Raw genomic sequence first — 13,939 nt, forward strand, 5'->3', positions numbered from 1 at the left:
AGCAGCCAGCAGCCCGCAAAATTTATTTTCTCCATTTTGACAATAGGACAAGCTATCGCGGCTCTTTTATTATAAAAATTAATTAACCCATGGTTCCAATACAGTCAATCCTTCTCCCAAAATATTAAATTCCTAACTTGAAGGACTCCACATTTGATCCAAAGATAAGATCAAATGTCGATGCACACAAGAGATCTGCTCACTTTGAGCATATATGCCAGTGGAAAATTGAAATAGGATGATTTTATATATATATATATATATATATATATATATATATATATATATATATATATATATAATCTAAAAACATAATAAGTGTGAATGAAAGTTATACCCCTCATTTATGTCCGTTAAATTTTTTTGTACATTATGCTATACAAGTTGTACAATTTTGGACAAACATACCCCTACCATTATAACTTTCGTTATCTTTTTCAGTATTGTTACTATGCACATGCATCCACCATATATTTTCTTATCTCTTTCAATAATAATAATATATACACATTATATATTTGAGTTATATGTTAATTATTACCGAAAATATAAATATCAAATTTATAAAAATAATTTACATTATTATTATTATTATTTAGAATAATTTAAATATCTAAAATTTAAAATTTAAAATTTTAATATAATGTATTAATATTGGACACCTATTTTTTACGCATCGCGCATAAAAAAATATTAGTATATATATATATATATATATATATATATATATATATATATATATATATATATATATATATATATAGAAGATAGAAGATTATATATAGATATAGAGATATAGATGGCATTTTCTTATTAAATAAGACCCTCCCAAGCTACATTAACTAGTAGTATTGGGAAATGGGAACTATGGAAAGTCACATAATCAAGGGCAAATAAGTGAATTAGAGGAAAAACCGAAAAGTTCGAATCGCTAATTCGCTACTAATCTTCTATGGGGACAAATACGTAAAATCATTCTCATATTCTGGCATTTTACTCCGCCGCGCTTATATATACCAGGGGGTGGCTTCTCTATTGTTTCATCTCCGACATCTCATACCTCCAAAGCTCAACCGCGAACACCATCCCTGTTTCCTCCTTCCCTCTCCCTCTCTCTCTATAACTCAGATTGATATATATAGAGAGAGCTATATATATCCACACAAATCAGATCAGGTAAATATATAGAGAGAGGGGATAATAATGGAATTGGGAAAAAAGTTCGCTGTTCTCTTGTGCGCAGAGGACTCCGAATACGTGAAGAAGAAATACGGGGGTTACTTTGGGGTTTTCGTGAAAATGCTGGGCGAGGAAGGCGAAATCTGGAGGGTATTCCACGTGGCGAAGGGGGAGTTCCCGACGGACGCTGAGATCGGAGAGTTTGACGGCTACGTCATCACCGGCAGCTGCAATGACGCTCACGGCAATGACATCTGGATCTGCAAGCTCCTCAATCTTCTCAACAAGCTGGATGCCATGAAGAAGAAGATTTTAGGCATTTGCTTCGGCCATCAGGTATTCCTCTATTATTTTTGTTAATAACAATTTTTAAAACTTGCTTCCATCTAATTTTTATTGATTTTTATAGAGTATTTTTTAAAATTATCACGATGATGATAGTAGATGCGTAACATCATTAATCGCTGATTAGTTTTGACACATCATCACTCCATAATAGATTTTTTTTTTTCTGACAATTGACCCGAAAGTGATAGGTGAGTGAATCATGATTCTCGTATGAACGAGTTATTTGGATTCTTCTGAGTATAGTGATTTTGCCCATTTTGCCCATCTTAAACTTTGAAATAGCCGTGATCATTCGACTTTCAAATTGTTACTGTTTGGTTAAATTTTAATTGCGAATGATAACAATTTAAAAGTCAAAAAACTACGTCACAAAATTACTATATTCGGAGGACCCATATGAACTCTCGTATGAAGATATTATGGGTTTAATTTTTTATCAACAAACTCCAACTTGTGACATCGATTTGTGCGATTTCTCTCTGGTCTAATTTGTAAATTATTAGACAAAGTGGATTTACCCTGGTAAATTTCTCTTGTAATGTTTTATGGAGTAATAAATAATATACTAAGAACTCAACTAATAAATTTCTTATGGACTTAATACTAGTTCAAATATTATAGATATTTAGAAAGTCTATGTAGTCTAATTTATTTGTGAGTCACATTACATTAAATAATATGGCATGTGCTAACACATTTTTAATACAAAAAAAAAATAACATTATTTCTTATTTATTTATATATACTTGATTTTATTCAAATGTTAGACATTTGTACCATTTAAATGTTAGGTATACTTACAAAGGTTTTTGTGTAGTCCTAATTTATTTATGAGTCATGTTACATTAAATAACATCATGCTTTGAGTGCGATTTTAATTTGAGAAAATAGCATATTTCTTTTATTTATTTATACTTGATTTGATGCATTCTAATATGTTCGCTTTCATTTTAAATGGATATGATGTGAAATTTTTGTGGGATCAAAAGAATGTTATACAGATAAGTGTATATATATTTATTAATATAGTATCTAGGTACAAAATACACATGGTGTTCATACTTTATATAATACATCATAAACTCGATTGACATGTGTAATCTTGATGGGATGTGCATGGCATAATTTGTATATCTTTCTATTGATTCATATAAGTTGTACATAAATGATGTGCAAACCCAATTAATATGATGTGTATGGCACTGATATAGCCTAACTAGTTTCTACTGTTTTTTTTTTTAAATAAAATTTTTTAATATGAAGCATTGGTCGTTTTATAATTTGGCACGTTCTCACTTTCTCTTTAAATTAAACTTTTCTGCTTTGCTACTTTGCTAGTACGTGGGCCGTGGCTTTTAGGCTTTTCCAGGGAGTCTGATTAGACACCAATAGTTATTGCGGACCGTGGTCCACATGATGTGGACCACGATTCAAAAACGATGTCATTTCGCTTATTTTTTTCACGTGATTCAGTGTAATATACATTTTTATCATTCATAATGTACATTATTTTAAAATATAATGTACATTATTCTCATTCATAAAGTACATTATCTCACTCCAAAAATTTTATTATTCTAACACAATGTATATATTATTTTAATACATAAAAGTACATTATTCTAATACATAATATACATTATTCTAACACATAATATACATTATTCTAACACAAGGTATATTATTCTAATTCATAATGTATATTATTTCTAACTCATAAAGTTCAATTACGTGATTTTTGACTGTATTCGTGGTCCAAACAATACTTTGCTAATTAGACACCTACTTGGCTACTTCTATATAAATTGTTATTAAGAAATTAACTCTATTTCATTATAATTATATACGGAGTATTTTATATTTATATTTATTTATATAAACTAAGATGTCAACGAACAAAATTAAGTATAAAGCCGTACGGGCCTTAAATCTTGCTTGAAACTGTCTTGGTAATACTTTGTAATAAAAATATAGTAATATTTTTTTTAAAAAAAAGTCAACAAATATATTCAATACTAAGGTAACATAGTATATTTGTCTTCAGTTCAACAACTTGATGTGTGGGCACACCAATATGGGCGACCAAAATTTTATTATTCAGGAACTATTTAATAATTTTGTTTATTACACTTAAAATTTAGTATACATTCTTGAAAGAAGATGTCCCGTTGAGGGATAATTTTCCTTCAGAAATATTCGTAATCGTTATTTGAATGTACATTTTAAATAATGTCTAATTGTCAAGTTGTCTGACTCAAATTGAGAAAGTCAACATATAGCTTTCATAGAGATTTGAACTTGACTTTATAGCTCTGGCTAGGACCAGTTTTTGAAATTTTGTGGCCCCGTTCTTATAAATAAATGAGGTCCTACCAAAAGTATAAGTGCAATCTTTAAAACCAATACCGTAAAATATATGATTCTTTTTTTTTTTTCAGTTACAAAATGGTTTGCCATGTTCAATTAATTAGGTCCTAATTATTAAGAGAGAGAAGTGATTTAGAAAAAAAAATTAATTAGTTTTAAGATTAATTTTTAGATATTTTTTAATTTCTTAAATAGCTAGGTCAAAAATAAATATTTGGTTTTTTAAAAATTGAGACTTTGTGTCGTTGCTTATCTTACACGCCCTAAAATTTGTCCATATAGCTCCCCATAACTTCTTTTGATTTATAAAAAAGTTCACAATACCTACACAAAGGTATTTCATTAGGTGAAGTCCATCTTGTGATCTTATCTAAGAATAATAATGAGGTAAACTAAGAAAGTTTATAGATATCCCTATCAAAAAGCCAAACTTAAAATCATTCTCAGTTTGTCACTTTAATTTGGTCCCCTCCACGTGCTGAAATATTCACACTGCAAATTTGTCTACAGCCCACGTAATTCAAGAAAGTGACTTCAAATTGGTCTCTGTTTTTTTTTTTTGGAATACACCTAGAAAGCAAAGCTCAACAACTTTAACAAGTGTCCTCGGCATCTGTTTCCAGATGCATAATATTTTCTTTAAAACTCTCAACAATATTTCATCACTCACCAAAACTAAATAATTCCCACATTTATTTCCTTTGTTACGTATCATATGTGTCAACTACTATTGTATAAATTTATTGCGATCTGACTGGAAAGATGAGAGTCACTCTTCTTATCTTCTCTCTCACTATGTAGTATGTGTATGTCTATCATCACTTTCTTGAATATGTAATCTTAAGTTAGGATGTCTATCCCCAATTAAGTTGATAAGAATTCAAGTTTGATTCCATATAGGAGCTGTCTATTGGTGTCATTAATAGTCTACTTAAAATTGGCTTACACCTTATAATTTTTTGCCGATTATGGTCACAAGGCAGACTTCACATTCAGCACACTTCCAAATATCGACTTCAAATCTTACACATTCCTAAATAGTCTCTTTTTTTATATGGATGAAAAGGTGCCAAGATTTGCTTCCCTAACCAAAAATTGAAGATGTCTCATGTGAAATGTGTCAACTGGCTTTTCAGTTTTCTTTTATCAGCTTATTATGTATCTTATACAAAAAGGGTGTGTTGATGTGATCAGATACTGGGACGATCGTTAGGAGGGAAGACAGGCCGAGCAACATCCGGGTGGGACATCGGTGTGACGGACGTTCATATATCACCGTCCAAGCTTTTCAGCTCTTTAAACCTGCCTACTTCCCTTCATGTTATTGAGTGCCACCGAGACGAGGTAATATGTTCCACAGAAACAGTTTCTCTTGTTTATGTATATATTCCGAATCTATAATTTTGTCTGAATAAAAATGACTGGACTGGATATGAGGAGCAGATTATAGAACTCCCAGCTAAGGCAGAGATCATGGCATGGTCGAACAAGACCGGAATTGAAATGTTTAGATATGGAGATCACATCATGGGCATTCAAGGTCACCCCGAGTACACCAAGGATATACTCGTGCATCTCATTGATCGCCTTAGCCAACGTAATCTCATTCAGGATGACGTCGCCATTTCTGCAAAGGCGAAGCTGGGTGCATATGAGCCAGACAGGGAGGCGTGGAGGAAGCTGTGCACTGGCTTTCTCAAGGGTAGATTGTGATGGGAAGCCTGGAATTTCCTTGGGGTCTTTGATGGGAGTGTAAATAGAAGTAGAAGAAGCCATTGATGAGAAGGTATTGAAACCCTCGGCTTCGGATGGATATTCCATAACACGGTCTTGTTTATTTCGTTCAATGCTGTTGAACAAATGACAAACTGGCCTGTACTTGAATAATGGAGTTTTGGCACTTGAATTAAATTATTTAGAATTTTCTATGTTCTCCGTGTTCTTTATCTAGTTACTCTAGTTCTTTTGATGTCACAACATTCAAGAAAATAATCATTTTTGTAACGAGATAAATTCAAAGGCACTAACATTCTAATTGGTAAAGGACTCCATAATTGATCAACTATCACTAAGAATTGAGTTGATTTTTGTAACAAGGAATTGAAAATTCAAAGCCACTAACATTCTAAGTGGTAAAGGACTCCATAATTGATCTACTACCACTAACAGGGCGTTTGGTTGGAGGGATTTTAAATTCCCTTCCCACTTAATTCCCACCTAATTCCAAAGATCATTAAATTCCGTAGTTTGATTGGAGGGAATTGCAATTCCATGGAATTGTAATACCCCAATTTTCATGGAATTAAAATCCTATGTCCCCCCTGGTATTTTAATTCCTGGGAAAAAAAAGATAGTGATGAGTCAAAATTACCCCTTTTTTTTTTAATTTAAAATTAATGTCTAACAACAATAATTGACATTTTTGACTACTTATTCCCTTTCAATTCCCATGTATACCAAACATTGGAATTAAATTCCCAGTAATTCTATTCTTGTCAACCAAACACTGGAATTTAAATTTCCATTTATTCCCAGTAATTCAACTCCCATGGAATTACAATTCCTTTCCCACATAATTTCCCCCCTCCAACCAAACGCCCTGTAAGAATTGAGTTGATCAAACTAAAAAGACCAATAAATCGCTCATGTTAAAAGTTAAACTTAAAAGAGATATGGTTACTTATAGGGATTATTCTCCAAGCATTGTACCTATACGTTAAACTTAAAAGAGATATGGTTACTTATAGGGATTATTCTCCAAGCATTGTACCTATACGTTGATCAGTACTAACCCCATGGGCTTAGTCCAACCGCACCGACCACTTCCGGTCTTCATGGAATTACTTCCCGGCCATCATTACCGTCCAAGATCCAGTAAAGGATGCTCTAATTCAGGGAATGTCATCATCTTTGTATCTGGGCTACCAAGGTCGGGCCGATCATCTCAATCTCATGGTCCAATCACTTCAGGAATCTTTGGGCCGCCACTTTCACCCTGCATGGCCGCATGCCTCTACGCGACGGTCCTCGATAGGCTATAAATACTATAAATACCGTATTCATTGATGTTAAGGGGGACTTTTGGATGTTTACATACATGACAGCTACCGAGCTCGAGAACCTCTAACCCACTGTCACATTAATTGGCTCTCTATCAGTTAAATCAAGGGCGCTTTATCAGTTAAACCAACGGAACCGACCTGGATCCGAGTTGTGTACAATACGCTTTCGTCCCATCAATTACCTTAGAAGTCATAGTTGATCGGTTCAATAAAAAGAGGTTATTAGGATTCTAATGAGAAATCAAATTCTAAATTTTGTAATTATTAAGTTAATTGTTTTACCAATTTGGTTATAATTACCCTGTAAAAAATAATGATCTTAATACTAGGTAGAGAAGGACAAATGGAAGCCAATAATAGCATCTATCATACATCAAGACTATTAGGAAACAAATGGCACAAGATAATGTGACTATAGTTTGTCCAAAAACCATGATGTTCAATTCAATCAACCAAAATTACAAAAGTTTATTGGAAGCAAAACTACATTAACCACAAGTAAGGTAAATGCATGTGTGCCCATTCATCATTGAGAACCACAGAAGGCCTTCAACAATCATAATGTGAAGTCTTAAGCATTCAGAGCAGAGTTCCTTCGGCATTCAGATAGCATATCCATGTAGAATTGGCACTTGGTAATGTCGCTCCCATAGCTATTCAGACACTGCAATAAGTTGACAAATTGCATGTTAAGAACCACTTCCAGAATCAATGTGTCATAATAAGAACTTTACTCCTAAGAGTTGGGAAATCCAACACATGAAGGTAAATAAAGAGTTGACATACATCTTGGAAGGCCTTAGTTTGCAGACTGCAAGCATCTGAGCCACTCAAGCTGTTGGGTGGGGATGCTTGAGCTGGAATAGTCTCGTGTTGAATGGTTCGAGGACCCATGACAGCATCTACTGCCCGGTGTGCCACAGCACTTCCAGTGCCAAAAGCCATGCCTGTGACAATGATGGAGAATACAGCAATTATGGCCCAATTCCTCCATAGAAAGAAAAAAAAATGCTTCTTATATCACAGGAAATATCTACTCACCTTGAGCTATGGTTGATCCAATGCCCAGTCCCCCACTACTGGTCTGGAGAGGAGCTGGAGGAGGAGCATGGTTTACTGCAACAACATACGATAGACAACAAAAGAAGATCAAAAGGGGACCATAGAAAGGTTAATCAGTAAATAACTTTGCAAGTGCAAAAGGATACCTGGAGCAGGAGCTGGAGCTGGAGAACGTCGAGGTGCTGCACGTGGTGCAGATCTTCCTGCATAGCGATATAATAATAACAATAATCAAGCAGTTGCAGAGGAAGGGAAGAAGTAGCAGGAAGTTAAAAACATGTTAGAAAGACAAATGTATTAGACACCTAAAACAAATCAACAAAAAGGACTAATGAGGCAAATGTAAGACTAAAAATAAAACTTAACAAAGACAGAGAACAAGGTCTGAAAAAGTATGACAAGATGAGGAGATCAAACATTTTAAAAAGAAAAACACATTAGATGCCAGGACTATGATTTAGAAGGCACAAATTAAAGAAATCGAATTAAGTTTCACAACATTGAAATATGATTCAAACTCAGCTACTGCCTATCCTAATAACTCCACCCAGTGCACAAATCAAATATTTCACATAAGGCCATATAATCAATAAGCTAAATATGGTTCAGACAAACTTTTTACCAGCTCGCCTTTAGGTAAACAAAAGAGCCCAAATAAACCAGAGAAAGAAAAAACTAATAACAAGTACTGCATAAAGCATTGGTTTTTCAACTTTTAATAGGTTATTACGTAGTACAAATTTATTTTTCTTCTTCTTCTTCTTCAATGTCTATAAATCAAGGCTCGAACACTGAAATCCACTGCCACTAATGCATTTATGATTAAATAATCATCGCTCCCATTCATCCAAAAGAAAATCCCTTTCTCTTATCCAGAACCATCAGCAACCATAACAGAATAATTCAACTATGTACACGTAATATATGCCTAAGAAATTAGCACGATTGCATGTTGATCCAATCAACGTAAAGATAAAACTGAGGATAATCTGAGAAACTCACCGCCAGAGCTTCGGCGAGGCATGTCGTGGGGAAACCTAAAAAGAGAGAGAAAATTGACGAGAGAGACGGTTGATAAACGGTTGCGTAATATGGGATCCTTTCACGGAACGCCGGAGACGATGCGCGCATTTATATATATACGCTGAATGGAGATATTTGGTCAAGTCAGACGAGGTTTAGATTGCGAGTGTTACGTGGCAATATCTCGACCGCTGCACGAGTTCCTCTAGTCTCCGACCACTCGATATGAAGCCCACGAAACCGACGCTGGGGCAGAGCGTTCCCGATTCGCGGATTAGCAGAGAATATGCGCGCGTTATCTGGAGACTTCGTTCTTGACGTCTTGTTCTACTGTTTTAATTAATAAATTTCACTTTTTGATCCCTCCTTATTTTATATGTATCAAATTTGATCTTTGACTATTAATATTTTCAAAGAGTTAATACCCAAAATAGTCCTTCGACTATGTCGTAATTACTAATTTGGTCCTCGACTATCATTCTTACTCAATTAAGTCCTCAACTATACAATTTTTACCCAATTTAGTCCTTTGTCAATTTGACTGTTTGTTGACTGTCAAAAGTGAAAATAAAGTTGTAATTTTACAAGTTTTATACTTCCTCCTCATTTAGCAGCGCCAAACCATGTAGCAATAAGCTCCGGTTGGGTTCTAAACCTGTCAGTATCGAAATAGTGGTTATGCATCGGATAGCCCATGAATTTGATTTCCAACGATTTTTTGACGATCGAAATCTGATCGGAGTGTATTGCTGCATGGTTTGGCACTGCTAAATGGAGAGGAAGGAGAAATCTTGTAAAATTATAATTTTATCCCGACTTTTGACAGTCAACAAATAGTCAAATTAATACAGAGGAATAAATTGGGTAAGAATTGTATAGTTGAGGACTTAATTGAGTAAAAGTTACATAGTTGAGGACTTAATTGGGTAAGAATGGTAGTTGAGGACCAAATTGGTAATTATGGCATAGTCGAGGGACCATTTTGGGTATTAACTCATTTTCAAATTAAATTATTTAAGTGCATGATTATATCATTTGTATTATATTTGATTCTTGATTATTAATATTTTTAAATTAAGTGTAATACTATATAATTTGTATCACATTTGATCATGTTGTCTAATTTTTTACCAAGCTTTTTGTTAACTATTGCCGAAATTTTGATGAGAAAAATAAGAATTTTTTGTACTTTTACAAATGAGATACAAATTACATAATCATGCACCTAATTTGAAAATATTAATAGTCAATGATCAAATTTGATACATATATAAATTAAAAGTGAAATTTATTCTGTTTTAATTTTTAAACAATGTTATTTTCTCAAATATTTACTAATTAATTTTGTTACATGTAATATAAATAAACATTAACTGAAATGACTGCATCAACCCAAAATAATCAATAGTAGATCAAACTCACAAAAATCCTCGTCTTGAGGGGTATACTTTTCAAACAAAGACATATCTTATTTAAAGAATTAAAGTGACGATTATTGAGTAGTTGATTCTCAAGTTAGGAAGTCTCTCGTTTTAACTATGCACTAAGTAAGAAGTTGGGAGTAAAAATAAGGAGTACATGTATTTTCCAGCAAAACTCCTAACTCAACGATTAGTTGATGGAAGCAAAAAGCAAAGTTGCATTTGTTCCTCCAAAGCCAAACGAGTTCGATAGAGCAACCTTAGCATCTATCTGCTTCGACGCTGTCAATGGCGTGAAATCACCAGTAAATATGGGATCTGGTTTTTTAAGGTTTAGCGTCAAAGGCGCCATTCCCTGCAAAAAAAAAAAAAAAAAAAAAAAAATCCCAACAATCAATGGCCTGCTAGATAGTTGTAAGAGCAGAAAAGATCAAACAGTTTAAAGATAGACTTTGTTAGTAAAAGCATCCTATATAATTCACTTCAAATGCAACAAAAGCCCGTGCCAAATCCGGATTACTGGATTAGTATCACATTCGTAGGAATATCAGGTGTTGTACGCCCAAAAAAATAAAAAAAAATAAAAAAATGCAGCAAATGTAACGTACATGGCGTAGTGCTAGTATAGCAAAAATAGCTTCTACAGCTCCAGCTGCCCCGAGTAGATGGCCAATCGCACCCTGGTGTTTTGGCACAAAGTAAGAAACAACCCGAATGGTGAATACAGAATACCGGAGTATATCTCAACTTTTATGTGATGAATATCGATGAAAACTAAAATTTCTGTTAGCAGCTTAATGAATATTTCAAGGTTAGGTCAAGATGTATATAGTAGCTGGAGTAAATGATTGTGAGCACTCGACTCTGAGCTTACCTTTGTCGAGGAGAAGGCCAGAGCACCAGACATTGCATGATCCGAAAATACATGTTTTATTGCAGTAGCTTCCACAGCATCACCTGAGAAAGGGGGTACGTTGACTAACAAGTTATTTGAAATGTTAATGTATTTCTAGTGAAATTGTTTCAATTGTAAAAATCGATTATAATTTGTGATATCTAACTACTACTACCCAAAGGTGTAGACGTTGCGTGTGCGTTTATGTAACCCACTTGATTAGGATGGAGACCAGACTGCAAAAGGAATAACAAACTATAGCATGTTAGTTAAAGAATAAGATAAATCCATGTGTATGCAACAACGCCTTTGGGAAGGTTGCTCCTAAGCGGGACCTGATTGAGATTCAGCTGGATTAGTCCCATCCCGTAGGAAGGCGGCCAAGGCGGGATGCAGATACTAGTGCAATATACCCCAAAAAAAAAATCACCACCACACCATCATAAAGAAAAATGTGGGTGGAATCGGGTGGCGTGGAGATTCAAACCCATGACCTTTGGCATGGCTCTGATACCAAATTAAGCATGTGCTCCATCTCAACTAAAAGCCTAAGCTGATAGTTGGATTGCACATTTATGTTTATGTTATATTATATGCTCAACAACAATAAGAGGGATATGAACACACTGATAATTGACTATGCCATGTCAGCAGTAAATCTCATTGCCGCACTATCTCACCTGCTTTAGAGCACGTGTCATGGCCAGAATAGCACCTCTTCCACTAAGATGTGGTTGAGTAATGTGATATGCATCGCCTGAACAAGTTAGTAAGGTTGCGTCAGAAAGCTGAAACCAAATTGGGAAATGGCAAACAGAGTAATCCAGCATATGCATATGTGATTGCATACACAAAATACAAACCTGAGGTTCCATAGCCACGAACCTCAGCATATATCTTAGCCCCTCGTGTTTTTGCATGCTCCAATTCCTTGGGAAATAAAACCGAACGTGTGAGATATAAAAAATAAAAAAGAGGAATGCACCAATTGCGATATTACAAACTAAAAAATAAAAATAGTCATATCTGATCAAAATGCAGGTGAGCCAATGAGTGAAAACTAACCTCCAATACTAAAATACCAGAACCTTCACCAATGCTGCGATTCAACAATACAGAAGAGATATTAGAGAGAACGAGATAATTCAGATCCAATCAATATAAGAAAGCCTCTGTAAGTTGAATTATCACTTACACAAATCCATCACGATCGCAATCAAATGGCCTTGAAGCTTCTTGTGGTGCAGCATTATACTTGGTAGTCAATGCTCTTGACCTGCATTAGAAATACCACTTCGTTTAAAAGCAAAACATATCAAAAGGCACATTCACAAGAGAATTTATCCAGGATTCTAAGCATGTATGTAGAATGGAATCATTTGCAGCCATGCTTGAACTTTGAAGAATGATTTTTCTTTTCAAGTTAAGAATCTGCAACCTGATTCTATAATGGCAAGATATTACAGTAAGCTACTTTCAGACCCCTGGCCTTAATGATATAAATAGCTGGCTCCAAAATTGAGATCAGGAAGTGTCACACTAAAATTCAAAGAGATAAATGTTGAGCATTATGCCATTACCTACAAAACCCCGCAATAGATAAAGCATCAATGCTGGCTTCAGTCCCTCCAGCAACCATGACATCCGCATCACCAAATTGGATCATCCTAGTAGCATCCCCAACTGAATGTGCTCCCGTGGCACAAGCTGTCACTGCAGCATGGTTTGGTCCCTAAATTCAAATACAAGACTAGAATATACAACTATCTTTAAAAGATTTTATTCAACATTAATATAAAAAATGCAACTAATGTGGTTGACATACCTGAAATCCATACTTCATGCTTACATGACCCGAAGCCATGTTGATCAGTATCCGTGGGATGAAAAATGGACTAATCCGACGTGAGTTCTACAACCACAAAGTGAATGGTTATCTGTTATAATACTGAAATTCCTACATGCTCATTGGTTATATTCAAGTCCATGCCTGAGGATATGACTGAAATATGACTATAAACAACTTAAATAAGCATGTTTATGATAAGTGCTTTTCAAACAAGCTCCATAAATAAGTTTATAATAGTTTAAATGGGATTGGTATTTCAATTGGCTCCTGGAGAACTGTTGTTCAGCTTATTCTGATAACATTAAGCTAAAAACAGCTTTTCAAAATCCATAAGCTGTTTTTATCAGTCTATCCAAACACGGCACAAACTGGCTCCAAGTATTATAGCAGTAGATAAGCTCAATACACTAAAAATAAGTTCATCCAAACTGGGCATACATATATGAACTAACTTATAATAAGTAAGCAAGATTTGCCATTAACTAACCTTCTCGCTGATCATTCTGGATGCATCCAAAATATCAACAATGCTTCCAGTTCCAGCACCTATGGAGACTCCCTGATAGATTTCTGCTTAGATGCCAACACAAAGCAGGCGAAAATCACATTTTGATATCAAAGCAAAGAAAAATACATACTGTTCGCTCCTTCTCATCCAAGGTGGTCGGTATCCAATTGGCATCCTTGAGGGCTTCATCAGCAGCACATAATGCGTACCCTATAAACCTAGCAA

At 34.6% G+C, this 13,939-nt stretch overlaps 3 protein-coding genes across 3 annotated transcripts; 1 reads left to right on the plus strand and 2 right to left on the minus strand.

Annotated features, from left to right (window-relative positions):
• The first annotated feature begins 1,022 nt into the window (after positions 1 to 1,022).
• On the plus strand, positions 1,023 to 5,822 carry LOC109161240 (gamma-glutamyl peptidase 5-like). The gene is made up of 3 exons (XM_019309559.1): positions 1,023 to 1,515; positions 5,089 to 5,238; positions 5,338 to 5,822. The coding sequence occupies exons 1-3, from the start codon at positions 1,204 to 1,206 to the stop codon at positions 5,605 to 5,607; spliced, it is 732 nt and encodes a 243-aa protein (XP_019165104.1). The 5' UTR covers positions 1,023 to 1,203; the 3' UTR covers positions 5,608 to 5,822.
• A 1,476-nt stretch (positions 5,823 to 7,298) lies between these two features.
• On the minus strand, positions 7,299 to 9,143 carry LOC109161248 (uncharacterized protein C6C3.02c-like). Its single transcript, XM_019309570.1, has 5 exons — positions 9,021 to 9,143; positions 8,165 to 8,221; positions 7,998 to 8,072; positions 7,743 to 7,903; positions 7,299 to 7,620 (listed from the first exon to the last, which is right to left on the minus strand). Exons 1-5 carry the CDS (start codon positions 9,040 to 9,042, stop codon positions 7,528 to 7,530), a joined length of 408 nt encoding a protein of 135 aa, XP_019165115.1. The 5' UTR covers positions 9,043 to 9,143; the 3' UTR covers positions 7,299 to 7,527.
• A 1,355-nt stretch (positions 9,144 to 10,498) lies between these two features.
• LOC109161251 (3-oxoacyl-[acyl-carrier-protein] synthase, mitochondrial-like) lies at positions 10,499 to 13,933 on the minus strand. The gene is made up of 12 exons (XM_019309573.1): positions 13,845 to 13,933; positions 13,694 to 13,765; positions 13,183 to 13,269; positions 12,938 to 13,089; positions 12,553 to 12,633; positions 12,423 to 12,456; positions 12,221 to 12,287; positions 12,038 to 12,114; positions 11,533 to 11,593; positions 11,337 to 11,419; positions 11,071 to 11,142; positions 10,499 to 10,817 (listed from the first exon to the last, which is right to left on the minus strand). Exons 2-12 carry the CDS (start codon positions 13,706 to 13,708, stop codon positions 10,653 to 10,655), a joined length of 894 nt encoding a protein of 297 aa, XP_019165118.1. The 5' UTR covers positions 13,709 to 13,765; positions 13,845 to 13,933; the 3' UTR covers positions 10,499 to 10,652.
• Positions 13,934 to 13,939: the final 6 nt, after the last annotated feature.

This window comes from Ipomoea nil, unplaced genomic scaffold, assembly GCF_001879475.1.
Source record: "Ipomoea nil cultivar Tokyo-kokei standard unplaced genomic scaffold, Asagao_1.1 scaffold2922, whole genome shotgun sequence".
Classification (NCBI taxonomy): Eukaryota; Viridiplantae; Streptophyta; class Magnoliopsida; order Solanales; family Convolvulaceae; genus Ipomoea; species Ipomoea nil.

Excerpts from the sequence above, each read along its gene's own strand:
- LOC109161240 (XM_019309559.1), top strand. The coding sequence starts at position 1,204 with ATGGAATTGGGAAAAAAGTTCGCTGTTCTCTTGTGCGCAGAGGACTCC. Across the intron at positions 1,516-5,088 it reads GCATTTGCTTCGGCCATCAG|ATACTGGGACGATCGTTAGG; the intron begins GTATTCCTCTAT and ends TGATGTGATCAG. Across the intron at positions 5,239-5,337 it reads TTGAGTGCCACCGAGACGAG|ATTATAGAACTCCCAGCTAA; the intron begins GTAATATGTTCC and ends TATGAGGAGCAG.
- LOC109161248 (XM_019309570.1), bottom strand. The coding sequence starts at position 9,042 with ATGCCTCGCCGAAGCTCTGGCG. Across the intron at positions 7,904-7,997 it reads TGGATCAACCATAGCTCAAG|GCATGGCTTTTGGCACTGGA; the intron begins GTGAGTAGATAT and ends TCATTGTCACAG. Across the intron at positions 7,621-7,742 it reads AAACTAAGGCCTTCCAAGAT|TGTCTGAATAGCTATGGGAG; the intron begins GTATGTCAACTC and ends AACTTATTGCAG.
- LOC109161251 (XM_019309573.1), bottom strand. Across the intron at positions 11,420-11,532 it reads CGCAACGTCTACACCTTTGG|GTGATGCTGTGGAAGCTACT; the intron begins GTAGTAGTAGTT and ends CCCCTTTCTCAG. Across the intron at positions 10,818-11,070 it reads CTATACTAGCACTACGCCAT|GGAATGGCGCCTTTGACGCT; the intron begins GTACGTTACATT and ends TTTTTTTTGCAG.